We start from the raw sequence: 26786 nt of genomic DNA on the forward strand, positions 1-26786 counted from the left end.
AATATAGGGTCCTTCTAAAGCAAGAGCTGAGCTGCGTCGGCAGGAGCCCTGAAGCCTCGGTGTTCTGCAATCCTAACTATGCAAACTGGTTTTGAAAATTCAACACATGCCTGACGACACGGAGGATTGTAGTAAGAACAGGGAGGAGGAGGAGGAGGAGAGACCAGCAAGAGTAAAACTCTTCTCCGCTCCTGCCATAAATAGCAAAGGGCGAATGTTGCTAAAAGGATTTTAGCCGCCTGGGGCAAAACCAGGGTGCTCATTTCCAGGCACTTCCAGCCAACACTTGATTTTGCCGGTCGTCCTGCAGTTTCCCACAGTGCAAATAAACCACGGTTCGCCTGGAGCAACGCAGGGTGCCCGACTCTCTTGACAAACCCCACCAGCAGCGAGGGAGAGGCCTGCCTCACCTCCGGCCTCTCGGGCCTCCTTCACCTCTTGCGGAGCCTCTTCATGAAGCAGCAGGTGACCGTGACGAGGATGGTCACCCCCATGAACAGGGCGCTGGAGATGCCCACCAGGAACGGGATGAAGAGGGTGTCCATGGCTGGGGAGGGGCGAAAGAGAGCGTGAGACGGTCGGGAGACAGAGGCAGCCCCGGAGGAGGGCAGCCCACAAGTGACACTTTTTCTGGAAGGACCTCCCTCCACCACCTTGGCAGATTCTATCACATCTCTGATTGTAAGTCCCCCGAGGAGGCACTTGGGGGGCTTCCAGAGGAGGCTCTTATTGTGCAGCCCCCCACCCCACCCCACCCCAGCCGTCGCTGCCTTCCACTCATACACCGCCCCCCATCCCTGACTGCATTTTCCTGTTGCTTCTTCTGCCTTTTCTCTTTCCACAAACAGATCCGCTAAGGAAGGGAGGACAGAGTCCCTGCACCATGTCTTTGGACCAGGAGCCTTGCAGCTGGAAGCACCCTCCCTCCGCCTAAAGCAGGGGTGCTGAGCCTTAGAGGCCTGCGGGCCTCATCCAGCCCATTTGAGGCCCCAGCCTGGCCCTCCAGCGTTCCCCGTCCTTGGGTTCCTCCCTGCCTCGGGAGCAGTTTCTCTCCCCTCTGAAGGCACAGGAGGAGCTCAAAGCGGCAAGTTGCTGAGAGTGGTGGTGTTTTGGCCATGCCCCCTTTTGCCTACAGCCCCCTCCCCCCTCCATCACTGCAGCCCCCGAAAGCTCCTCTGAAACCTCGGGCTGAAGGAGGTCTGACGCCCCCAGTCTGAAGCCGCTCCTGACGGTCCCAGCACAAATAAACACGTCCCCGGGGGACGGCGGGAGCCCTGATGAGCAGACAGCCCAGGAAGACACCGGGCAGAGACACCCCTTCGACCCCACCCTGAGGCTGCCCCTACTCACGCAGCGCGTACGGGTACACGGTGACCAGGTTGGACTTGGCGGATCCGGCATTGTACCAGCTGAGGTCGGGGTAGCGCACCCAGGCCGTCACCGCGCAGTGGTACTTCCCCTCGTCCGACGGCTGCACCCCGTGGAGGCGGAGGCGGTAGCTCAGCGGCCCGACCTTGTCCACGCTCACGGCGCCACCCGACGCCCGGCGCCCGAGGTCGGCCACCCCCTCGCGGCTCACCGTGGCCAGCATGGCGCCCCGTGGCTGAGAATCCCGCTTGGGCAGCTCCGCCCACCAGCCGAGCGCCAGGTGGACCGCCTCGGTCGACTCCACCGAAACGTTGCAGCGCACCTCCGCCGTGTCCCCGCGGTAGATGGTGGGGGCGGGCAGCCAGGCACTGGCTTCGAGGAGCACGGCTGCGGGGAGAAAGCAGAAGGGGAGGTGGCAGAGGAGCCCAGGGAAACAACGGAGGAGCCCTGAGAGAAAGGGCTGAGGGCCGGCCGGCCGGCCGGCCGGCACGGCCCTCCCCGTGCTGTGGTCTGGCTGCAGGTGGGGGCAGTGGTCGGGGGCGCTTCAGAAGAGGCGCCCCCACCGCCACCCTCTCTCAAGCACGCCTCTCTTGCAAAATGTGGGGGAAGCACCAAAGAACAGGGGTTCGTAACGACGTGTCGTTCCTCTGCACATGTAGGCGGATCAAACAGATTGACTCAATCCACAACCCACAAAAAGGACATAATTAATTGGCTAAGGTTCCTCTAATTGGGTGATGGACAGCCCTGAAAGAAAGACCTACCGGACGGGAAAAGTGTTGCCATGTTAGATTTAAGTCCCCCCTCTTCTGCTTCCTCTAACTAGGCCTTCTCCTCCCCATAACATCTCCCTCGTTTATCTACTTAACTGCAGTGTTCAGCGGCCAACTAAAACTCAGTTAAGATTTGACCTCTAAAGGAATCCATGGACAGAACATGACCCGCTTCGCACGTGACAAACCATGGGTTAATTAGTCTAGGGTTGGTCAGAGCTGCATGCAAGTTTGGGAGGGTGGCACCTCTCGCCCACGCGTGGCTTCTCCTTTGCCCCCCTGGTTTGTCGTCGCTTCCCCTTCAATAATCCAGAGCTCTGGGTTCGCATGTCACACCAAACAACCCAGGAATGGGGCATTTCTGGGTTGTTTTCTGAACCAGGTGCAAAACAGAAGTGGCAAGCATGCAGGAGGCCGGGCACATGCTTGCTCCGTCCTGCACGTCCCCGGCCAACCACGGGGTGTTGTTATGTGCGAACCAGGACACACACAGACACACGCTACATGACAGACCCAGAGTCAGCGTGGCAACAGAGTCCGTACCTTCCGATTTCATGTCAACCACCAAGGCCTGGGACCGGCCAACGGCTACTTCACGCAGCTCTGCGATGGAGGAGCGCACGAAGGCCCGCACCACGCACTGGTAGGTGCCCACGTCCCCTGGCTGGGTGGACTCGATCCGCAGCAGGTGGGAGCCCGGAGGGGAGCCCAGCTTCTGCAGGGAGACGTGCCTCTGGCCCACGTTGCGGTTGGCGTAGCTCTCGCCCAGGGCCGTCGCACCGTCTGCCTCCAAGCGGGCCACGAGGCGTCCCTCGGGGGCCGCTCCCTTGCTCAGTTCCCAGGCCACAGAGTAGGCGGCACGAGGCGACGGAGGAGCCGGGAGCCCGGAGACGTTGCAGAGAAGTTCCAGGGCTTCTCCGGAGCTGACGCGGACGCTGGGAGGGCCGGCAGCCACTGCCAGCTGACTAGCTAGAAGCAGAGCACAGGAGGACAGAGACCAGGATGGTCAAGGCAGGGGGGCTGGTTGGGAGAGGAGAGGAGAGGAATCCCCCCAAGGACCCATCAGCCACATTTCATGGGGAAGGAGTCGTGGCCCCAGGCTGAGGGCCCCACAGGGATATCCGGTGGAGGCCTGCCTCCCCCATGAACAAGACTCACCAATGGTTTGGACTGTGACCTGAGCCAGCACCAGCCGCTTCTCTGCGATCTTCTGCCAGCTGCCATCAGGATCCTGGATCCATTCCCCTACAGTGCAGTGGTACCTCCCGGAATCTTCCGGCCTCAGCCCACCCAACTCCATCTGGTACTGCTGGTCTCCCAGCTTGGTGAGCGACAGCTCGTGGGCACCATGCCGCTCGGCAAAACGCCTGCCAGCCTCCACGGCAAAATCACGCCGTACCCCGATCACCTCCTGCAAAGTCCGCAGGTCGCCGGGGGTCTCGGGTGCGGAGAAGCCGAAGGACACGGAGAGGTGGGTGTGCTGCTGCGTCTCGCTGGCCACGCGGCACGCCAGCCGCAGGTCTTGGCTCTCCAACAGAGTCCTCTGCAGCGGCGGAGAAGCACCGGCGGCCCCGCGGCCCCGGAGAGGGGGCTTCACGAAGGAGGGGGAAACGGCAGCCACGGAGAGCCTGTTGGGGATCACTGCGGAGGCAGGAGGGAAGGAGATCAGCGCCTCTCCAGCACTGTCAGGCCGGGCGGGCACCCAGTTTGCGGAGACTTTCCAGATCCCCTTGGGAGCGCTCGTTAACTTGCAATTAAATTAATTTATTGGGGGGAGCGGAACCAGAAGTTCGCTGTTGCCTCTTCTGTGTTGGTGTCAGCATTTATGTCTTCAACTGCACAGATGGATTTCCCCGTCTTGCTCCACCACCAATGTGATATTGCTTTTCTGATGATGAAGTTTATGGGTGCAATTTAAGGGCTTATTGTTTTTATCGACTTACACGGCGTTGTGGCTCACCCAGACTAATCTGAACTGCAGTTAAATGAATGAACAAAAATCCTTCCAAAACAGGGGAGGCCGTGGAGCATTCAGAGACCTCCACGGCCTCCCCAAATCCATTGACAGGAAATGAACAGACGTGAACGCGAACATTAAAAAAAGCAACACCTGTGCAACGTCCCATGTCAACTGACAGCTTTAGGACTGGTTTTAAGTGCTTAAGCCCCACTTTTTGACCCAATCATCTCCAAGGCAGCTTACTTAGCTGCAATCCTCACATTAGCTGGGACAGGATTGGGGAGGGGAGATTTTCCCAGCAGCAGCAGCAGCAGCTGCAATCTCTTGCTCCCTGTTATAATGCAAAGTATTTTGGGGCGGATTGGTGTCTGAATGGTCAATTAAGACCCATTAGCCTGGCAAAATATCTGCTAGAAGTGGTTGTTGTCTTTGCGATAAAATGTTTCTCCCTGGTTCTGGGAAAAGAAACTCCTGGGAAATCTTGAACTCGTGAGTGTCTGTCTGTCTGTCTGTGTGTAACAGACACTCACATATATAGCTATAAATCAACCGAGCCGCCTGCACTTTTGGACTCTCCTTGGGAGCGTGGCTATGGGGCTGGTCAGGATGGGGGTCCGCACTTAAGAATGGACCACTGGCCACGTCACACCCCATTGTTTCGTGGACACTGCTGGTTCTCATTCGTGATTAACGTCATGCCATCTGTGTGGCATGGACGTACAAGAGGGCAGGTCTCTTCTCTCAAGGGGCTTACAATCTATTATTTGACACAGGGAGGGCAACAGAGAAAGGGAAATGGAGGCCCTGGCAGGAAGTAGGCGAGGAACATGCATTTATGTCCGCTACGGGACTGTTCCCAGGGTAAGATCCCAAGATGGGGGGATATATATATACCTCTCAGCTCCACCTTGGCGCTGTAGGTGCCGTGGTATTTGGAGTCCGTGGTGGGTGTGTAACACTCATAAATGCCCATGTCTTCCACACGGATCTCCTTGATTCGTAGCTCCACGGCGTCGCCCCGGACCCGCTGGATGGACACATTCCCCGCCTGCACCCGGGGCCCAAAGATGGCATAAGGGAACTTGGGGTCCTTGGTGCTGATCACGCCGATAGAGATGTCAGGAGCCGCCGGGCGATACACAAACCATTCAAACTGCTGTAGGGTAGGTCCCTCGTACTCGGAGACGTTGCAGGGGATAGACACGGCCGTGCCTTCCACACGGTACAGGGGCCCTGGCGGGAGGTGGACTTCTCTCCCGTCGCTGAGAACTGTGCAGAAAACGGAAGGGGGGATCAGCAAAATCAACAACAGACGTTTGGCAGATGAAAACAAAAGCACGGGGATTGGGTTTCCGACAGCTCAACCCTAATTTTAATTATTTTAATGACCGAGTACAGCCTTGGAAAACAGGTCATTAATGCAGCAACATAGCTATCGAGGGCATCTCCATTAATTCCTGCGAAGCAGCACGAACCATCTGTGATTCGACACTGTCGGGAAATGCGCTTGGGTTTTCCCACTGAGGATTCGTCCCCATGAGAATAACTCGTGCTGGCAAAGTACACGGACTAACTCCGTCCAGTGCACATCTGCAGTCCGTGAGAGGCACAGCTCTTGAAATACAACCGATCCAGACAAGAGGCATCCTTTCTGGAGGTAGAGAAGTACAGTGGTCTGGTTTGCACATAACGCTAAGCCATGGGTGGAGTTTGTTGAAATCTGGCTTGTCGTCGTATCTGAACCCATCCCACAAACAAACCATGGCTTGTTAACGAGCTACAAACCATAAAGAAAAATGGCATGTTTTGTTGTAGCCTTATGAAGTATGGCTTGTTTAAACTACAGCTTGTTGTGATGCCTGATACCAGAACCGTGAATTCTCCCCGGCTTGTTTGCACTGCTGTCCACCCTGAAACAAAGTTGTCCAGCAAGAGAGAAACAGCAGAAATGAGATGTCATTTGTCTGCTTGTGCGCAAGGCAATTCTGGCTAAAGCAACAAACCCTGGTTAACATCCTATGCCTTAGTGTGTTAAGTACAAACACAGCCCAGGCCTCAAGAATGACCCAAGATGGCGAGCAGGGCTAGATCACAATGAACTTCTTGTTTGGGTAAGCAAAGGGGGTGTATTTCTAGTCAGGTTCCCCCATCCCAGAAGGGGGGCAGCATCTCAGTCTTGACCGTATCCCCCACCTCGAAAAATGCCATCCAATTGGGGTCAGTTTAAGCAAGGAAGCCCCCCGGGCCCGGGACGTCCACCCGGTGTCATTGATTACGTTTAGATGCCAGGTTAAGGCTCCCCTCTTCAATCTGTAGCTTGATTATTAATTTTACTGCTAGCTCCTCAACCATTTAAATATTTTTGAATGTTTTAATATTTGGATATTTCAGTTGTTGTATTTCCTCTTTTGGATGTTATTCTGTTCGGTTGTTTAATACTGTATTGTTATGGTACTCTTATTGTTGTAGTTATGGATTGATGGTAGTTCATTGTTGCTTGGTTTCATTACTGTAAACCGCCCCAAAGGCATTGGCCAAATCTAATAAATAAATAAAATCAATCATGTAATTTTCATGGTCACTACTTCCTGCATTTAACTTCTTTCTGAAATTAAGAAGTTATGATTAACAACAAGACCCTTTGTTGTTGATTTCTTGCAACAGACTGAAGCACCCCCCACCCCTCCCTGGAAATTCTGATCTTAGTGCACTGAATCTCAAGAGGTCCTGACACACCTAGTAATTTTAAACAGGTGGGTGGGTGTGGGGGGAGATGGAAGAGGGAATGATACCGCTTGGTCCGCCTCCCAACCTAGCTCAGCCGAGAACCAAATCCCTTCAGCCAAAGCACTTAATTCCATAACAGACTCATTAAACCAAATGAGTCCACTTGGGAACCCAGATCTGGAGAACAGCAGGGCACCCACGGCTCCCCACAGCCCCTCCTCCTGGCAACTAGGGCAGGGTCAGAGATTCGCATCTCCAGCAGACAGCTTCTGCATCTTTGCAGGGCTGCTTCTGTTCAGCCACGGGTGAGACCAAGCGAGCACACGTGGCCTGCACAGAGACAGATAGGCAATGCAAAACAGGGTGCCTGGCGCAGAAATGGGGAGGGACACCCCAAGGCAGCATCCACACACACAAAGACCCCTTCTTCTCCCACAGGCCGTGGCGAGCACAGACACAGGCACACACACACATCTGGGTCACACATGGGCAAGGGGAGAGATCTAGGTCAGCCCAGCCCAGCTCAGCCCTCCAGGGAATAGAAGCAGCAGCGTGACGCTGAAGCGCAGCTGCACCAGGCCCCCAATCACACACACACACACTTGCTTTCCTGGAATTATTAATAAGGCTGCAACGCTCCTACGCAGTCACCGTCGAGGAATCATTTGGGGAAATGCAGGGGGCTTCCTCCCAAGGAAACGTGGCTAGGATTGGAGGGACGCCGTGCTGCTTTCAGCCTGCCTTCCCTTCTTGCCTGATGGGAAATGATCGCCTGTACCCAAGTTATGCCGCTGGAGTTCCCAATAACATCCGCGTTTGAGGGGAAATATCCCCACTAAGAGAAACGGGGCACCTTGCTCTTACAGGCCGTATTTGGGGTGGGTGGGTTTAAAAACAAAGAAAAATCAAGGACTTCTGTTTGGAGCCATTTGATAGTGAATTGCTCAAGCATCGCTGTCACGTACACATCGAGATAAATGGGGCCAGGGACGACATTTGCAGGAATCCTTCTCATGGCCCTGCAGGGATTACCTGTTTGAATTCTCAGCCACAAACTAGGCCAGTTCAAAAAAAAAATCCCTGGTGGAATCTGTGCCCCTGAAACTCAAAATGCTATCACAACAGTCTCGTTGCTCCATTACATATGCATAGAATCATAGAATAGCAGAGTTGGAAGGGGCCTAAAAGGCCATCAAGTCCAACCCCCTGCTCAATGCAGGAATCCACCCTAAAGCATCCCTGACAGATGGTTGTCCAGCTGCCTCTTGAAGGCCTCTAGAGTGAGAGAGCCCACAACCTCCCTAGGTAACTGGTTCCATTGTCATACTGCTCTAAAAGTCAGGAAGTTTTTCCTGATGTCCAATCAGAATCTGGCTTCCTGTCACTTCTGGGATGATTGAGAAGAGATCCTGGCCCTCCTCTGTGTGACAACCTTTCAAGTACCGTATTTCTTCGACTGTAAGACGCCATCGATTGTAAGATGCACACTAATTTCAGTACCACCAACAGAAAAAAACACCCTAAGACACACCCACAATTCTAAGATGCACTCCATTTTTAGAGATGTTTATATGGGGAAAAAAGTGCATCTTAGAATTGAAGAAATAGAGTATCTGAAGAGGGCTATCCTGTCTCCCCTCAATCTCCTCTTCTCCAGGCTAAACATGCCCAGTTCTTTCAGTCTCTCTTCATAGGGCTTTGTTTCCAGACCCCTGATCATCCTGGTTGCCTTCCTCTGAACACGCTCCAGCTTGTCTGCGTCCTTCTTGAATTGTGGAGCCCAGAACTGGACGCAATACTCTAGATGAGGCCTAACCAGGGCCGAATAGAGAAGAACCAGTACCTCATGTGGTTTGGAAGCTATACTTCCATTAATGCAGCCCAAAATAGCATTTGCCTTGCTTGCAGCCATATTGCACTGTTGGCTCATATTCAGCTTGCGATCTACAACAATTCCAAGATCCTTCTCGTTTGTCGTATTGCTGAGCCAAGTATCCCCCATCTTGTAACTGTGCCTTTGGTTTCTATTTCCTAGGTGTAGAACTTGGCATTTATCCCTATTAAATTTCATTCTGTTGTTTTCAGCCCAGCACTCCAGCCTATCAAGATCACTTTGAAGTTTATTTCTGTCTCCCAGGGTATTAGCTATCCCACCCATTCAAAGTGCCTCAGAAATCTGAAAGCCTCTAAAAAAAGCTGCTAAAATCAAAATCTGAGATTCGCACATGTCAGAAATGTGTCACAGTCCGCAGAAGGCAAGAGGCGGTTGTGAAAGGCCAGTGCTGTGTCCCAAAGGCCAGGAGGGGAAGCAGCACAGGCCTTCCCCCAATTTCCAAAGGAGGAGTCCCACGGGCCGCCACCGGGCAGGCCCTGCAAGGTGAGATGGCTGCCCTTTGCCCCATCCAGCAGGTCCATCCTTATTAGACATAATGGTTCAGAGTGGCGTCTCCATCTAAGAAGCGGCACACCTCAGAGTACGAGATGCTGCAGAGAAACTCTAAGGGTTGCTTTTATTTATTTATTTAATTGCATTTTTATACTGCCCTATAGCCAAAGCTGGGCATTGCTGGCGGACTTCTGCTTGGCTAACTAAACAGACCAGCACAACTTTTCCTATGTTTTCCAAACCAAAACACCTACCAGTAAGTTAGGGAAAATATTATTATTATTATTATTAATAATAATAATAATAATAATAATAATAATAATAATTTTAAAGCACCAAATGGCACAGAAAAATATTTGGTGGCCCAGACAGCTCTCTGCTTGGCTGCCAGCCTTCTCCTGCAGCTCAGGGGCTTCTCCCCACCCCCATTCCAGCTGTTGTCTTGGCAGTGGTGCCCCCGTCCATCGGCCCCCTCCCCACATCCCGGACAGCGCCCCAGCTGTCTGCCCCAAACGCCCAACCTGGTCCAGATTAGGACGCCTGATTATGATTAGGGGATTGCGGAGGGGTGGGACCAGGGGCTGAAAAATGGCTGTGCGTGGCAAGAAGAAGAGGAAGAAGAAGAAAGAAGCGTGGTAAATAATGCCCATTGTGATTCATCCTCTCCATCTGATCTTTTTTCCCCCTTTCCCCCCTTCCAAGGCAGGAAATGGTTCTCATTGGAAACTGCAGCCCGCTTGAGCCAGGCCTGGAGGAGGAGGAAGAAACGCAGCCAGGAGGACACAGAGATCCAGCCGGCCTTGAGATGTGTCAAAACTGCCTCCTGGAATGCAGGAGCAGGAGGGAGGGAGCGTGGGGGGGGGGGGGGGCGGGAGGGCAACAGCGACCTTGGGGCTGCCCAAAAGCCAGAAGCTCCGGGAATGAAGCAGCCCGGGGAGGGGTCCCCCCATCTTAGCAGGAGCTCCACACCCCTCCTCCTGCAAGCACAAACCCCTCTGCGTGGAGAATTGGGGGGGGGTTTCCATCGCAGGGAGGGGGTCGGAGACCCAGCCCCCCCGCCCGCAGCCCCGCCTGCCGCTGCCGGAGCTGCGCCCCCCGCCCCGCCCCGGGCCCAAAAGCCCCAGGAAAAAACGCCCGCCCGCGCGCTCCCTCCCCGCCACACCCGACCCCACCCCGCGCCCCGGGTGCACGCACCGGCCAGCAGCAGCTGCAGCAGCCCCAGCAGCGGCGGGGAGAGGCGGCGGCGGCGCGCCCGGCGCCCAGTCGCATCCATGGCAGCAGCAGCAGCGGCGGCGGCGGCGGCGGGGATGGTTGGCGCGCGCCCGGCCCGGCCCCAGCGCCCCCTCTCCGGCTGGCTGGCTGGCTGCGCGCGTGCCTGGCCCCAAAGAGGTCCGGGGGCGCCCTCCCCCTCCTCCTCCTCCTCCTCCGGCCCGCCCAGCTAGCCACGCCTCCGCCGAGGCGGCCAGACGACGCGGGCTGGGCGCGCGGGCTGGCCCAGGCAAACCCTCCGTCCTGCGGGGACGCGCTCTGTGCATGCTCAGAGGCCCGGGCCGCTTCGTCGCCTTCCCCTCCCTTAGCGGCGCTTCATGCGACTCCGGGCGGCGTTGCCAGGGCCAAGAGAATCTCGCCCCGAGGCCACCGGACACCGGCGTCCCAAAGGCCACCTCGGGGGCCCAGCTGCGCTCTCCCGCTTCCCAGCCGTGCAGACGAGCTCCGGGACTGGCGGGGGCACCTTGCGCCTTCCCTGTTCCCGCCTTCCCGGATCTACACTCCTGCTTCAAAGCGCTTTTATAACAGTTTTGAAAACGGTATACGCAGCGGGTGCCCTGGGCCCCCAAAGCGCTTTAAAGCAGGAGTGTAGATCCGGTGTTCTTTCCGGCATTCTATTCCGTATTATCCCAAACGCCGCCACAAATGTCACCGTGTGTGCTAGGAAGGCATAAATGCCCCGGAGGGGTGTCGCGTCACCATGACCGGATCGTATGGAGAGAACAGCCCCAGGTCTGGATCCGGCCCTGCTGGGAAAGGGTCCTAGAATGGAGATGCCGTCTTCTCATTTGGGAAATGGAACCCTCATGTCCAGCTTTTCCCCCCTTTTCATAGAATCATAGAATAGTAGAGTTGGAAGGGGCCTATAAGGCCATCCAGTCCAACCCCCTGCTCAATGCAGGAACCCATTCCTCCCAGTCTCTTTCCTTGTTGAGACCCTGAGGCCGCAACTGTCCAGTTGTTGATTTTTGCAAGCCACTCTGGGAGGCTTTGGACTGAATAATAATAATTATTATTATTATTTCTTACCCACCTCTCCCTTTGGATAGAAGCATGGAACACCATTAATAAAACAATACAGTATAAATACATAAACTAGCCAATAAAGGAGCAGCCCTCGTTATCTTGGACAGAAAAGATGATATTAATGAGTCCTTCCACCAACTGGAGAATAATATGCCTACAAAACCCTGAGACTTTGACCCTAGAATATCTATAAACCATACTATAAGCCCGGAGACTTTGACCCTAGAATATAAACCATGTTGTGAACCATGTGAGCCTCGTCCTAGAATATGATGTCATGTTTATACGGTTGTTTTTATGTTTCTGATGGTTTTTAAATTTTGTATACTTTTTAATGTTTACTGTTTTAACTTTTGTGAACTGCCCAGAGAGCTTCGGCTGTGGGGCGGTATATAAATGCAATAAATAAATAAATATCCATCAAAAAAGAAGTCTTGCATGCCCCTGAGGAAGCATTGGGGGGGGGGTGGCATTCAAAATCCACACAGGACCTTACCCTCCCAAACTGATGAAAAAATGCCACCCTCCCCCAAATCCATAAGGAAGCCAGTGTAGTTCCGGGGTTAGCCATCATTTCTAAGAACTGCACAAAGACTCTTGTTTGTGCACTGCAGTAAAGGTTTGGAAAGAGGAATACAATTCTAAATTAAAAGAAGAAGCACTCTGTCTTCTAACTCCTGGGACAGTCAGAAAAACAGCATGCAAAGTGTTGGTGCAGGCCGTGGTTTAGCCCCGGCTGGGTGCTTGTTGCCATGCAAAGCAGACCCAGCCATGGCCCAGACAGGCAGAAGGATGCAATAACGGCAAGAGGCCACGGAGTGTCAGCATCAGCCCAATAAATGTGGCTGCCCAACTTTGACGGAGGGTTATTTTCTTAGCAATTAGCTAAGACAACTTCCAGTTAGCTTGCGACTCATAGAATAGCAGAGTTGGAAGGGGCCTATAAGGCCATCGAGTCCAACCCCCAGCTCAATGCAGGAATCCACCCTAAAGCAGCCCTGACAGGTGGCTGTCCAGCTGCCTCTTGAATGCCCCTAGTGTGGGAGAGCCCACCACCTCCCTAGGTAACTGATTCCATTGTCGTACTGACGTTTTTCCTGACGTCCAGCTGGAATCTGGCTTCTTTTAACTTCAGCCCGTTATTCCGTGTCCCGCACTCTGGGAGGATCGAGAAGAGATCCTGTCCCTCCTCTGTGTGACAACCTTTTAAGTATTTGAAGAGTGCTCTCATGTCTCCCCTCAATCTTCTCTTCTCCAGGCTAAACATGCATAGTTCTTTCAGTCTCTCCTCATAGGGCTTTATTTCCAGACCCCTGATCATCCTGGTTGCCCTCCTCTGAACACGCTCCAGCTTGTCTGCGTCCTTCTTGAATTGTGGAGCCCAGAACTGGATGCAATACTCTAGATGAGGCTTAACCAGGGCCGAGGGCAGCCGAGGGCCATTCACGGTTGATTTAGACCTTTTGCAGGTGAGCAAAGGAAGGAGAAGTCCTTTGCCAAGTCTTGCTTGCAGGCTCTGTGGTGGATTGTGCTAGAAACATGCCAGACTTGGAAGCCTCTCTTGAGTACCTTATATGGCAGGGGAATAGAGATGAACTGACCCAATTTTGGAAATGGTGAAATTCTAGGACAGAAAATATTAAATTTGAAATGAGCTGTGATGAACAAAAAATTAATTTTCTGGATATATCTGTGAAAAGGGAGGGGGACAGATTATGTACTGCCATATATAGCAAACCCGCTGATCGAAATAAACTTTGAAGATACGATAGTTCACGCCCTAAACGTATAAGGGATAATCTACCATATGGTCAGCTGATTAGAATCAAAAGAAATTGTACAAAGGAATCAGTTTATGAGATGGAATCTCAGTCTTTACATCCGAATTGCTTACAGAGAGGATGCTCAGAAAAATCAGTACAAAAAGCCAAGGGAAGAGTAGATAATATCGAAAGAAGAGCTCTTTTGAGACCCAGACCATGGGAAATAAATAGTGGGGTAGTTTGTAGCTTACCATTTAATAACGTCAGTGCCTCCTTAAGACACTCAATAGACAAATATTGGTACTCAGTAAAAGATATAACAGGATGTAATGAGAAACCGTATATGGCATATAAAAGAACAAGAAATATAGGGGATTGGATAGTTAAGAAGTAATACAGCAAAAACAGTCAACACTTTGAATATACAACCTTCCTTACCAGGACTGGGTCCGCCTGTGGGGTGTTCCCCATGTGGACACTGTAAATACTGTCATCATTCTCTTAAACTTAAACATTTTGTGACAGAAAATATATTCTGAAAGACTTTACTACATGCAATACCGCCTTTGTGGTACATGGTATAACATGTCCCTGTAGAAAGTTGTACGTTGGAAAGACCACAAGAAGTGTTAAGATTAGATTGTAAGCCTATGCGGCACGGCCTTGCTATTTACTGTTTTACTCTGTACAGCACCATGTACATTGATGGTGCTATATAAATAAATAAATAAATAATAATAATAATAATAGGGGAGCATACTAGTAATATCAGACGCAGCATAGAGGGACCACCACTTGTTAATCATTGGAAAACCAAATCCCATAAACTAAAAAAATCTATCTTTCTGGGTAATTGAAACTATAAAGGAAAAAACAGACAGGCTACTCCTAGAAAGACAAACGGTATGGATATTTCGATTGAAAACAATTAGCCCTTCAGGTCTTAATGAATCCCTGGAGTTGTCAGCATTGCTGTGTAGGGACTTGAAGGCATGCCCCCTCCTCTTCTCTGGCGTGCCATTTGAGGGGGAGGGCTTTCTCCCTCAGTCTCCTCATGCACCTCCATGAGACCTTGAAGCAGAGTCAAGAGCTGAAACAGAATGGCCAAATGGACCGGGAAATCGGCCGGCTCTCCAAAGACAACGGGGATCTTGTCAAAGATTATTGACTGCTGGACTTTGTATTTTGGAGTACTTATCCTTTTTGTTCAGCTCCTGAAGAAGGATCCTTTGATCCGAGCATACTAGTGATATCAGACGCAGTGTAGAGGGACCACCACTTGTTAAGCATTGGAAAACCAAATCCCATAAAATAAAAGATCTATCTTTCTGGGTAATTGAAACTATAAAGGAAAAAACAGGTTACTCCCAGAAAGAGAAGCGGGATGGATAATTAGATTGAAAACAATTAGCCCTTCAGGTCTTAATGAATCCCTGGCGTTGTCAGCAGTGCTGTAAATACAACTGTTTTGACTAATCATTGGGCTGGCTTTCTCCCTCTCTATATTCTACATCCCTCTTTAGGAACTTACTGCATTTGTACAAGGAACAAAAACTGCTTTTTTGAGTAAGTACGTGCATTTGGGCTTAGACAGAAATGAGATGACTTTCTAGTGGAACGCCGTGTAGCTGTTCTAGAAGAACAGATGTCAGAGGTGCGTCGCACATGTGGACTGAAACGGCTGGACCAGCAGCAACAATGAGGACTTCATTTTTAAAATTGTATGTAATAATAATCTTCACAAACTTATCTGAAAAAGTTTTCTTTACTTTTGCTCCTGGTGTTTTAAATACGTAATTTTGCATTGCTGCTGTTTTTATCTGGTTGAGCTTTTATATTGTATTTTATATTATGGTTTTATACTGTTGTTTTATACTTTGAATGTTTTGATTTTTGTGAACCGCCCAGAGAGCTCCAGCTATTGGGCGGCATAGAAATGCAATAAATAAATCAATAAATCAATAAATAAGAAGGAACGCCTTAAATCGACTTAAGATGGAGTAAATAACACTGCTCAAAAGGTGGGAGGCAGCGATTTAAAAGTAAAGGTATGTGTCTCGAGGTGCTTTCGGGCGCACTCGAAGCGCTCGGAAGCACCTCTGCAACGATGTGTAGATTGGCTCCTGGCATTGAGTGCCAGCTGGACACACAGAGGAGGAACCTTGCCACGTGAGGAGAGGGCACCAGGGAAGACAGGAGGCTGCGCTGTGGCTCTGAGAAACCACCTGGCAGCCCCCAAACCCCCCATCCTGAGCCCAGAGGAGCCTCCATGGGGTCTCCCTCCAGCCACCACACCGGTGCACGGAGGCCTGCCTAAAGAATCAGGGCCAGCGTCCTGACAGAGGCATGCACATTCTTGGAGCCCACGCAGGCCACGAATGGAATGCAGGAACCAGGGAAAGGGTGGAGTGTGGATCCCTGTGGAATCCGCTTCCCAGGCTATCCAGGGTGGCTCCCAACGCCATAGGACTCCCCACCCCATCCAGGGAAAAGTGAAGGGGGAAGCGGAACACAGCAACAGAGTTTTCTGCAGAGAGACTCTACATTTCTCAGCCAGGGACGGGCCTCTGTCTTGGCCCCACGCCAGTGCAGTCAACAGAGAAAAGTTCTGTCTCTCTCTCTCTCTCTCTCTCTCTCTCTCTCTCTCTCTCTCTCTCTCTCTCTCTCTCTCACACACACACACACACACACACACACACACACACACACACACACACTCTCCCCCTTCCTGTATAGAGTGTGATGCAAATCAGTCCACCCGGCAGATGCAAAGGAGCGCTTTGAGAAAAGCTTTCTGTAGCTGAAAGAGTTGTGATGCAGAGAGAATTCCTGGAGGTGCAGCTTTTCTCACCCCTTCCAGGGGAAACTGCATTCCCTAAAATTCTTTCTTCTCTCTATGAATTCTTCTTTATAAAAAGACACACATGTCCTTAAAAACACCCTCACTAGAACACCCCAAAAAACCAAATCTCAAACAATCGATTGTTGCTGAACACGTGATAATGTTAGTTGTTCCATGGAAGGACAAAAAGACCCAGTTCTTTCCAAACCCCGAGGTTATCTTCACAACAACCCTGCAAGGTTGGCGTGTCTGAGGGAGAACAATTCACCCCAACACCCTACCCACCCCAACGCCTAGGAAGTTTCTCCTTGTCAGAATCCTCTTTCTGTATCTCCCCTTGCAAAAAAGAACCCCATAAGTTAACTGGGCAAACATTTCTAATTAGGAGAATGCAATGTTCTTGTCTTTGCATGTGAGTACTTGCTCGTGGGACGTTCATTCCCCCACACCCCAAAAATGCGTGCTTCTGCTCTCATCTCTGCTGCTTGCAAAGGGGAGAGATGGTGGCCTTTAACAACAACAGGCTATTCCGGAGCGCGTCCCAGCTCTGAGAAGGCGTGCGAATGTACCCTTCAGGCCAGAGAAGGGGCAGGAGACTCTCCTGTTAGCCTGTTTTCTTTTTAACTTCCGGACGTGCTGGGGATGACTATGCTCCTGACCTCTGTCACAGCCCCATCTGGGATAACATGACGGCAGATTTTCCATGGCGAGGCCTCTTCACAAACGCTTTGGGTTGCTTGCCCCATCTGAGACCTGCTGTGGGTCGCTCTCCCGTGGCTATGGGGGGTGGAGGGAGGAACCGAGGCTCTGATGTTGTTCTGTGGCAGATTGGGCAATTCTGCTACAGCATCATTCATTTACGCGGCTCAGGAAACAGAGGTGGGTGGGCGGACTCTGATCAACAGCATGCTTTTGCCCGAGGGTCTCGGATCTGTTCTCCTGCCCCACCCTCTCGCTTCTCCCATGTCCCAGGTTGCAGACCTGGAAGGGGAAGACCCCCCCCCCCATTTGTCTCTAAGGCCCTCTTAGAGCCAACCTTTGCATGGCGGAAGCCATTCTGGGCCAGAGCGGCCGCCTACCAAATCCCGGCAAAGGCCTCCTTGAGCAAACAAACCCCACAGAGACGGGGTTTTGCCGGCTGCTCTGCTGCTGGCATCCCACGTTCCGTCCCCAATTCCTCACGTCCCTCCTAGCACCCGAGCCACCTCATTCCTCACACACAGCCCTGCGCGAGCCGGCGCTCCAAGGAAGCATCCCTCTCAATCCCACCACCGGTTTGCTCCTTCGAGCATTGAAGAGGAGGGACAAAATGAGGATCTCTTTTGTCTGGAGGCAACCAGGTCAGGGGCCGCAGGTCTTGTCGCACGTTCTCTGGAAACATGCAGTGTTTTCGGAGGAGCCCGAGAAGACGGGGACAATCGAGTCTCAGCCAGCGGGCTAAATTGCCCAGAGATTCGACAGATCAATGTTCACGCAAGTAAAGCAGCACTCTGTGGCTCTTCCTTAAAGCCATTTCTGGGGCTAAAGCTGATGATGCGAATTCATGTTAGTTTTTGTGTCAGACCAGGGGAGCGCTTGCCTCTCTTCTGCTCCGTCCATCCCAGATTTTCCCACACTGCCTTGCAGGTGGGGCCCAGGACTCTTTAACTTTCCCACTGCCTGGAGTCAGGGGACCTTTTCCTTTTTTTAAGGCATCTTTTGATTCTGTCCACAGCTCAGGGATTTTGGCAGGAGAAGTTGCTTCCTTTTCTTCTTATTTTTCCTGGCACACTCAGAACCACGGCCAGAAATTAGGTCCGTTCCCCCACCACCACCAGTCCTGTTTTTTCCATTCACTTTCAACAAACCTCCCATGAATAACAATTGAAGCAGAAATCTTCTCAGCCTCAGCTCCCCCCTCCCTCGATCTCCCAGCTCCCAGTCCCATGAGGCAGCTCACAAAGAGGGGGGGGGGAAGCAGGGGGAGGCAGTGTCCTGGTTTCCTTTATTAGGCACCCACAAAAAGTCCTTGGAAAGACATTTGTTCCGTTGCGAAGGCTCCTGGCTGCCCTTCATGGGGTTTGACGTCTCCTCTTCTAGGCCAGGCTGGAGCGAGGGATGGAACGCAGGGCCCCCATCCAGCTGCTGCCACGACCCCCTGGAGAGAGGTGGGTGAGGGTGGCAGGGGCAAACGGGACCCATCCACCCACCCACCCACCCACCTCTGCTCCACCACAGGCACCGCAGGGCACAATGGGGCTGATGCTGCTCACCGCAACACCTTTTTTAGATTTCAAAACACGCTGTGCTCAGGCCAGCCAGGCACAGACACGGCTGCAGGGGCTCACTGTGTGTGTGTGTTTTACTTTCAAACATCCATGGTCCTTTTCCACGACAGAAGGACGCTTCTTCCCAAGCGGTCGCGTTTAGCATCAGGGCGGCAGAAGCCAGCTCCGTTTCGTGCCCGGAGTCGCAGTGACGCTGGGCTCGTTCCGCCTTCGTGGCCTGCTTCGCCCCGGCGTTCTCAGTGGCTGGTGGGCGTCGGATCTCGCCCACGCCCTCCTGCGCCACATGGCTCAGCCCCACTGCCCTTGGCCCGCTGCCTGCCCGGAGGGACCTGGGCCTTTGTTCTCGGCAGGTGCAATCCCGTAGCGTCAGCCTGCGGCCCCCTCGTGACCCCGGATTCCTGCTTGCGGTTCCAATTGGGCCCCCACTGGGCTTCTGGCAGCCGAGGCAAACCTGTGGGGGCCTTCGCACAACAACAAGCCTGCCTTTGCCGTGTGTGTGTGTTTTTCTGCTGACGCCGCAGGTCTTTGCAGGCCTCGTTTCGAAAACAAAGCGTCTCAGTCTCCCCTGCGAGGAAAAAAGCCGGAACCCTGGAGGGCTGGCCCCCAGCTGATGTCCGGCACTAGCAGTACGGTCAGCAGGTTCTTCCGTGACCGTCGAGGTCCGGCCAAGTTCTGCAGGACCTCTGCTGGGAGGCCAGGAGACGCGGAAGGGGGAGGAAGCCCATAAGCAAAGCCCCACAGGCCTCTTTCTCCGGGGCAAGGGCGGCGCACGCTCTTCACCTGCCCTGCGATCCTCCGGAGGGGCGTGTCGAGGAGCTCCAAGGAGACCGAAATCTCAACCACTCCACCATAAATGTGCCTCCCGTTTTGGTGGGCTGCACAGCCCCCAAGCTGAGGAAATGCCTGTCACGGGGTGGATTCCGCTTCCTGCTGTAGTTAACCCATCCCAAAGAGCAGAGGACATGGCTTCCTCCACCTCTATCGGTGACCAAGGCAGATAAAGGATCGCGGGATGCAAAGCAAGGCAGGCGAGGGCATGAGGGCTTCGGCGTCACCAGGCCGAAGCAAACCAGAAGCAAACCAGCCAAAGGGAAGGAGCGATTCCCTGCCCCCTCACCCTGCCTCCGGTGTTTGAGCCAGATGCCTCAGGCCAAGGGAAGGTTTTGCATTTGCCCCTGTTCCTGCTGAACCTGCTCATGCTGTGAGACCCTGTTCTCACGTACCAGTATTTTTGTGGTTGTTTCAAGATGTGGCAACCCCAAATTCCTGTACGTAGAACCGTTAGGACTGAAGAGGGAATTTCGGCATCCTGATGCAGAGGGAGGAAAAACTCCCCTCTTCGACTGTTCGGCTAGAGGTCCTTCCTGCGTTGCAACTGGGCCCCATAGATGGGAGCTGGGTCACGTCACGGGGGGAAAGGGGGGTTGTCACGGACTTTGGGGAGAACAGAGTTGAACACGTAGAAGCCCTGGGATAGAACTGGGCCCAGTTAGCCTCAGCAGCCATGTTGTGGCACGGGAAGTCGCTGGGGCGGCTATGAACCCTGCAGCCTCCTCTGTATCCAGGTAGCCCTGTGGCATCTTCCAGTGTGGCTTTCTGGAGTTTTCCTCAGGATCCTCATCCCTCTTTTCCATCACCCTCTGGCTGCTCAAGCCGGCCTGCGAAGCAGAAAGCGAGGGGCCTGTAAACAGACACTCCGGGGGTGAGCTGGCCACGGCTAATTTTAGCAGCCCTCGCGCTCATCCGTGCTCTTCAGTGATTCAGCCAGAGTGGGGTGGGGTGGGGTTTCGGGGTGGGGAGACATTGTGTTGCATGTCTCCCTGCCCAAGGACACCGAGCGACAGCAACGTCCTAAGGCGAACGGAGCCCGGTCCTCCAAGGGGTGCATGCGTGGGCTTGCCCAGGGCAGGCTGGAGACATTGGACCATATTCCGCAGCCGGAAGGTGTGTCGGCGTTGCAGAGCGCGCTGCAATCAAGCTGCAGATGAGGGCGGCACGCCCAAGTCCCAGCAGGGACGTCCATCGTCCATGAGTTGTGGCAGGTGGTCCCACCTGGCATTTACTGTAGATGCAGACAAGGGAGACAGGGAAGACTCTTTCCCTGCGGGCCAAACATCACACTGTTGTGGGCTGCGACCCCTTTCTCTGGCTGGGAAGACAGCTGCCCGTCACAGCAAACACTACTGGGCCGGAGGACGAAGAGCCTGGCCTGTCTACGGTCGCTCCCTCCTCTGCCCTGAGGAAAATGGACAATGTTTCTGCTCTGCTCCTGGATCCCAACTTTCTAGGCTCCACCTGCAAAACAGGATCTGCCCAAATACCTGCGTGGCTTATTTTAAGATCTGGCCAGCCTGTTCGGAAACCTTCCTTTGAAAATTTACCCCTTCCTCCCATCAAAGTGGATTGCAACATCTGAAATGTCAGTCCCTGGCCTGTGTTGATAATTCAAGCACAGCAGGAACACAGGAGGTGGCAGATTTTTTTGCCAAAGGTCTCCAAAGTAAAAACTGAATGGTAAATTCCACGGGGGGGGGGGGGAGAGAGAGAGAGAATAACACTAGATAATGCAGAAAAATACAGAAGCACAGATGTGTCTGTCTACACACACACACACATCCAAGGCGAGAGGAGTGAGTGAAAGAGAACAAGCTACAAATACTGTTTGCTTTCTGCCCCAATTGCTTCTCCGAGTCCTTGAAGTGACCTTGGTGCAGGTTGATTTATCAGCTTTGTAACTTAGGAAACTGCATCCTTGATGCTTGGAGGGTCTCCTGGCCCTTGTCAGCCACATGGCCCTGCTCAGAGCCGGCCTCCTCCCTGCACCCCGGTCCTTCCCACAGCAACACTCTGGTTCCAGGAAAGCAGAGGCTCCTGGGAAATGAACAACATCTACTTCTTCCTCAGCGGCCCCACAGTGGAAATGGGTGTTTCTGTAGACTGCCCCTCTGCTCAGTGCATAGGAAGAAGAAGCACAACCGGAACGCAAGGGGGCTAGTGAAAGAGCAGCCAGCTAACTCCCATCAGACAGTGTGCAAGCTTCCAAGTTACACAAAGGAGTTGTCCAGTCCAGATGTTCAAACAAACAAACAGCCTGCAGCAAGGATCTGTTGTTCTTTTGTGAGAGATTGATGCGGCTTTGCCACAGCCCCAATATTTGCTTGCTTCCCACCTGTATATTTGTAAATAAACAGATATCACAAGAATGCCACAGTACAAGCACACGGTCCTCCTAACGGAACAGGACAAGGAAGCTGTGTGTTTCGCCTTGGGATGCTGAAGGACTTTTGAGTCACAGCTGGAAACGCGATTTTCAAGAACAAGGGATCAAGCTGGCTTGCCTGTTTGTTCTTCCCCTGGGCGCAACCCCTGGGAGGTGCAACCATCTCCACACCTGGTAAAGCCCTAGTTGGACACCTGCAGCCTCCCTCCCACTGTCCGTCTTAAGCCTGTGCCCAAAGTCAGGCCTCTGCTGTGCTTCCTCCCTTCCGTTTGCTTTGGTTTACCATCGGGCCTGAGTGAGACTTCTGGAGCACACGAAAGCTTGTGCGGCGTTTGGCGACCGTTGAATTCTAATAAAGGCATTACGACGGTGTGGTGTGGGTTTTCAAAACAGTATTGTAGGGTTGGTGTTTCTTGCTTTACGGGTTCCAGAAGATGCTTGCAACATGAGGAACCACCACCAGAGCTGGGACTATGGTTTCCATGGATGACTTGGGTGCATATCAGAGCAACGCAACAGAAGAGGACGAATCCCGTGCCACACAACGGCCGGACGGATGGCCAGCTGGCCGGCTGCTTAAAGCCCGTCCACAAGTAGAGCATGAAAGCAAGAGGCCAGGCCCAGAAGCAGAACATGGCCGCCCACCAGCATGCCTTCCATGGTTTATTTATTTATTTATCTGGAAGCATTTCTATCCCAATGATATAAAAAACTAGAATGTCCACTTCCCCTGACACACATCTTGACACACATGTACACACAAGTCCGCTCACGTGTACACGCACCCCCTCTAGGACACCCCACCAGGAGCCCACCCAAGGACACCTGGAAAAGGTGAATGGGCGCATAAGCGGGGGGGGAGTAGCCAGATGTCCCTCAGTAGAAACTCCATCCCCCCCCCCCGTGCAAGTGGCACATTGGTGACCTCCAAGCTCCTTTCTTGCCAGACGATATTGAGTTAATCCTGCCGAATCCACTCCACTGATTAACTGCCCGAACAACACCATAGGTCAGTTTCAAATGAAACTGACCAGTCAAACCCAGCCAAGTCCTTAGGACTGCCCCTTAGCCACGTCACCAGTAGGTGAGGGGCTACAGGTGCAAAGCACACCTGGGAACAAGGAAGTAAGGCCCATGGCAATGGTGGCTGAGTGATCTCAGCTCAATTCCCCTTCTGACCACTGCATGGATGTATATAAGCTATTGTCCTGCCTCAGCGCCGTGTGACCCGGCCTTTGCTGCGTGAGTGCCAGGTCATCACCTATTCTCGAGAATAAACATTTGGTGCCCGATGCCTTGTCTGTAATCTTTCGCGAGTGTTTCGATATTGGACTTTGGTGCACTTGGATTTGGCATAATTTATGCAACACCACTCCTCAGCCAAATAGATTCCCAAAGCAGCATACATAGAATCAGTAAAACAAGAGAGTCCCTGCAAGCTTACAATCAAAAAGACACAAAGCCCAAGGAAAAGCAGGTGGGGAAGGAAGAGGAAAGAAATATGGAGTCTTTCAGCAGGGCAGGCGGAGTGGCCCGGCGTCCCGCCCCCCTCCGCCTCTGTACAGCTTGCTAGACTGGCTGCTGGGTGTTCAGCAATTGCTATTCAGAGGTAGACTGTCTACACACAGGGAGGCTCTGTGGCTAAGAGCAATGGTGAGACCTCTCCTGCTCAGCCCATGTATTCATCTAATCCCCCTTCAAAGCCACCAGAGCAGCGACCATCCCCACATCTTGTGTCAGCGAATTCCTAAAGTTAATTATGCATTGAAATAGCCCCCCTCCTTCCCCCCCTCCCCACTATCAGAGGCCTTGCAGAATTGTTTATAAACCCGGCACAAAACTGATAAGGGAGAAGCAGGAGATGAGCAAAGAGGGAGCTGGATAGCTCAGGCAGCAATGGCGGGGGGGACAGGGCGGGGGGGGGGACACATGGATTGAGTCTCAAGGAAAGTGACAAAGAGGAAGCATTTGATCAGGCCAGTTGCACACGAATCCAGGGCACACCCTTCCAGAATTTGGAGTCGGAACCTATTCAGCATATAGGCCTGCCTACGCAACGGGGTGTGTGTGGTGCTTTTACAAGATTGATCCAACCCCCTGCATCTCAGGGTGTTTCCAGGCGAGGCCTTCATTGCACCATTGTCCTGCCTTGTTCACGTCTTCTGCTGGGGACCCTCCTTGTGTGATTCTCCACGGCTTCTTCTGTAATTTTTATACCGCAGAAACCCCATATAACACCTGCTCTGGTCCGCTTGCACTGGCTGCCTGTATGTTTCCGAGCCCAATTCAAGGTGCTGGTTTTGACCTATAAAGCCTTACACGGCTTGGGACCACAATACCTGATGGAACGCCTCTCCCGACGTGAATATACCCGGTCGCTACGTTCAACATCTAAGGTCCTCCTCCGGGTGCCTACTCCGAGAGAGGCTCGGTGTGTGGCAATGAGGGACAGGGCCTTTTCGGTGGTGGCCCCCAGACTATGGAACGATTTCCCTGACGAGGCTCGCCTGGTACCAACGCTGCTATCTTTCCGGCGCCAGGTTAAGACTTTCCTCTTTGCCCAGGCATGTGGCGGCACATCTTAATCACCCACATGTTTAGTTTTTTAAAACAGTTTTTAATGCTTTATGTGTTTTAGAATTTAAAATTTTGTATACTCATTTTTATCTTAATTTTAGAATTTCTGTAAACCGCCCAGAGAGACCTGGCTATGGGGGCGGTATATAAGTGCAATAAATAAATAATAAATAAATAAACCCCATCAAGGAGAAAGAGATGGGAGCACTCACCAGGGCCTTCGGAGAGGGAGAGCGTTACCCGCCTGGAAGCGCTCGGAGCCAAATTTCAACCCCCAAATAGGAGGAAATTAATTGGGGCGGGGGGGGGGAGTTGATTACCCAATGTCCTTTTAACGAATAGAAGGAAAAGCCATATTTAATATGTTTGGGGGGGGCAACTTTAATGGCTGACGGTATTTTTTTTGAATTGGTGGGCTCAACTGCTTAGTTTCCAAGGCTGCTTTGGGTGACAATGTTTTGCTGCAGAGAATGAAAAATAAATTCCTAAAAACATGATCTTAACAAAACAGAAATATAAAATCATGATCTTAACAACAACACTCTCCTTATTAACCCATAAGCTCGCTGAAACATACTTCAGTTATCTGCAAAAGGCACCGACAGCAAGGTTTGGGGAACACATGCATTTATTAAAGTGCCATGGAAAAATGAAAAGAGGCCCTCTCCGTAGGTTGAAAAGGGTACTGCCAACTCCAGTTCTTCCCCCAGCCTCAAAAAATGTATTAAAAGGAGATTTGGAAAGAAAGAAATACCCCAGCTTTGCATTATTGGCTGGAGTTAATTCCCTCTGGACCAGCAGGGAAGATTTGGCTTTCATTAAAGTCAGGAAAACTTTGCATTCTAAAGGTGTGGGTCTCTTCTCCTTTTCCTTCAAATGAAAAACCTCAACATTTTACAAGAGGGCCACCGGTTACACCAATTTGTTTTCAGGCTATGAATTCAGGAGGACGTTTCATCCTTTTCGTGCCTTATGCGGCCTGGTCCAGGATCGTCAAGGGACCGTCTTTTCCCAAGTCAACCTCCCTAAATCTTACGGACCGGCCGCAAGTCTCTCCCTAACCCACACCTACTATCTAGAACAGCTAGCAGAACATTTTCAGCTGTCATTCAACGCTCCTGCAAGCAACCTCTGAAACTCACCACACCTGGCCCATTTCAGAAGGCTCTTAAAGAGGGGTGTTGTTGTCGGCGATGCACATTTAACACATCAAGAGATTATTTGCGCTGTGTTTTATTCATATTTTCCCCTACAGCTGGTGGGAAATTGCTGGCTCAGTGGCTCGTATATTCCTGTTTTATTATTGTTGATGTTTTAAATCAGGGGTGGGAGGCACGCGGCCCTCGGTCTGCTTTCATGCAGCCCCCGGCATTATTTCAAGCGCCCTCTGTACGCGATCAGTTCAGACCTTTGTCTGTCCCCCTGGCACTCTGCAGTGTAGGAAGGCTAAGGAAGAGGGAGGACAGCAGGGGCTGGTGGAACTGGAAAAGCGGTAAAAGATGGGAGTTGCAGTCCATCACTTCTGGAGGGAACCTGGGGAAGGAGCCCTAATCCGAAACAGGCGTGCCTGGGACTGAGCTCTGCTGAATTCAATGGGGCTGCACTGGCTCGGGGTCAACATGAGGACCAGGCTTTTCTGGGGGTCAGTTTGGTGCTTCCACCTTTTAGCAGTTTGCTTGGTCTCTGGGAAAGTATCTCGGAGGGGCCTTCTCCTCTCTGCGCCATTGATAACAGCTTCCTCCAGGGAGCGTGAAGAAGCGCCCGCCCGCCCGCCTGCCCGCCCGCCTGGAGAGATAACCGCCCCCCTGGGCCTCTCGCAAGATCCTGCCACCTTGGGGCCTCTTATCTGTCACTCTCCTTTCTTATCGTTCGGATGGCGTGTTTGCCGCCTGACTCCTGACCCCGGTTAAGTTGCAGCACTAAGCAAATCCCCTTTGAATGGCACTGAGGATCCGGGCCGCGTGCAAAGATCCACACAACTCTCATTTTGCCTTGTAGGTAAGGTCACTGCAAATGCTAGTTCCTCTTTCTTTGACATAAGCAGCAGATCAACATGTAGAGACAGCGATGCATGTCCAAGGCTAGAGCCAACTTGTCCAGTTCAATGGGAGTCATCCTGGGCTCATCTCAAAAGCCACGGGCCACCGGGCTGCACCCTTACCCCAGTGGCACACTTGGAATGTCGGGAGAGTGCAGGAGGGCAGAGCTCTTGCAGAATGTGGCACGGAGAACCGCAGCTCCCGTTTTCAAAAGAGCAAGTGAGCTACTAGTCCTCATGGTGGCAAATATATATAGCTTGGAAAGCACGTGTACAAGGTCTGCAGAAATGCCGGTGTTCTTGAACTGGGTACAGGCCGGAAAAAGAGCTCAGGGGCAGAAGGCTTGCTTGGCGTGTCGACCCAGTCGGGTCTTCCAGCAGGACCAGGGACTGGGCGCCGCTTCGGATGCAGCCCCCCACCATGGCCTTGCTGGCTTGGTGGGCTTCCATGGCGGGCAGAGATGCCTGTCGCTGGGGAAAGAACAGAAGGGCTCCTGTCAAGAGTCAGCGCCAAGCCAGGACTCTTGGCGACGGAGATTTATGGCTCCAAAGTGGCAAAGAAAGTGGGCA

The 26786-nt window shown here is 52.5% G+C and overlaps 1 protein-coding gene across 1 annotated transcript; it reads right to left on the reverse strand.

Annotated features, from left to right (window-relative positions):
* Nucleotides 1-428: 428 nt before the first annotated feature.
* IGSF8 (immunoglobulin superfamily member 8) lies at nucleotides 429-26666 on the reverse strand. The gene is made up of 9 exons (XM_063146300.1): nucleotides 26565-26666; nucleotides 19898-20039; nucleotides 19012-19067; nucleotides 18460-18832; nucleotides 4996-5370; nucleotides 3300-3782; nucleotides 2685-3110; nucleotides 1351-1755; nucleotides 429-547 (listed from the first exon to the last, which is right to left on the reverse strand). Exons 1-9 carry the CDS (start codon nucleotides 26664-26666, stop codon nucleotides 432-434), a joined length of 2478 nt encoding a protein of 825 aa, XP_063002370.1. The 3' UTR covers nucleotides 429-431.
* Between the last annotated feature and the right edge of the window lie 120 nt (nucleotides 26667-26786).

Source organism: Elgaria multicarinata, chromosome 21 (assembly GCF_023053635.1).
Source record: "Elgaria multicarinata webbii isolate HBS135686 ecotype San Diego chromosome 21, rElgMul1.1.pri, whole genome shotgun sequence".
Taxonomy (NCBI): Eukaryota; Metazoa; Chordata; class Lepidosauria; order Squamata; family Anguidae; genus Elgaria; species Elgaria multicarinata.

Coding starts and splice junctions, on each gene's coding strand:
- IGSF8 (XM_063146300.1), bottom strand. CDS start 26,666: ATGGAAGCCCACCAAGCCAGCAAGGCCATGGTGGGGGGCTGCATCCGA. Junction 20,040..26,564: donor CGACTGGGTCGACACGCCAA/GCAAGCCTTCTG, acceptor TCTGCTTCGCAG/GCCGGCTTGAGCAGCCAGAG. Junction 5,371..18,459: donor AGGACCATGGATGTTTGAAA/GTAAAACACACA, acceptor TTTTCTGCACAG/TTCTCAGCGACGGGAGAGAA.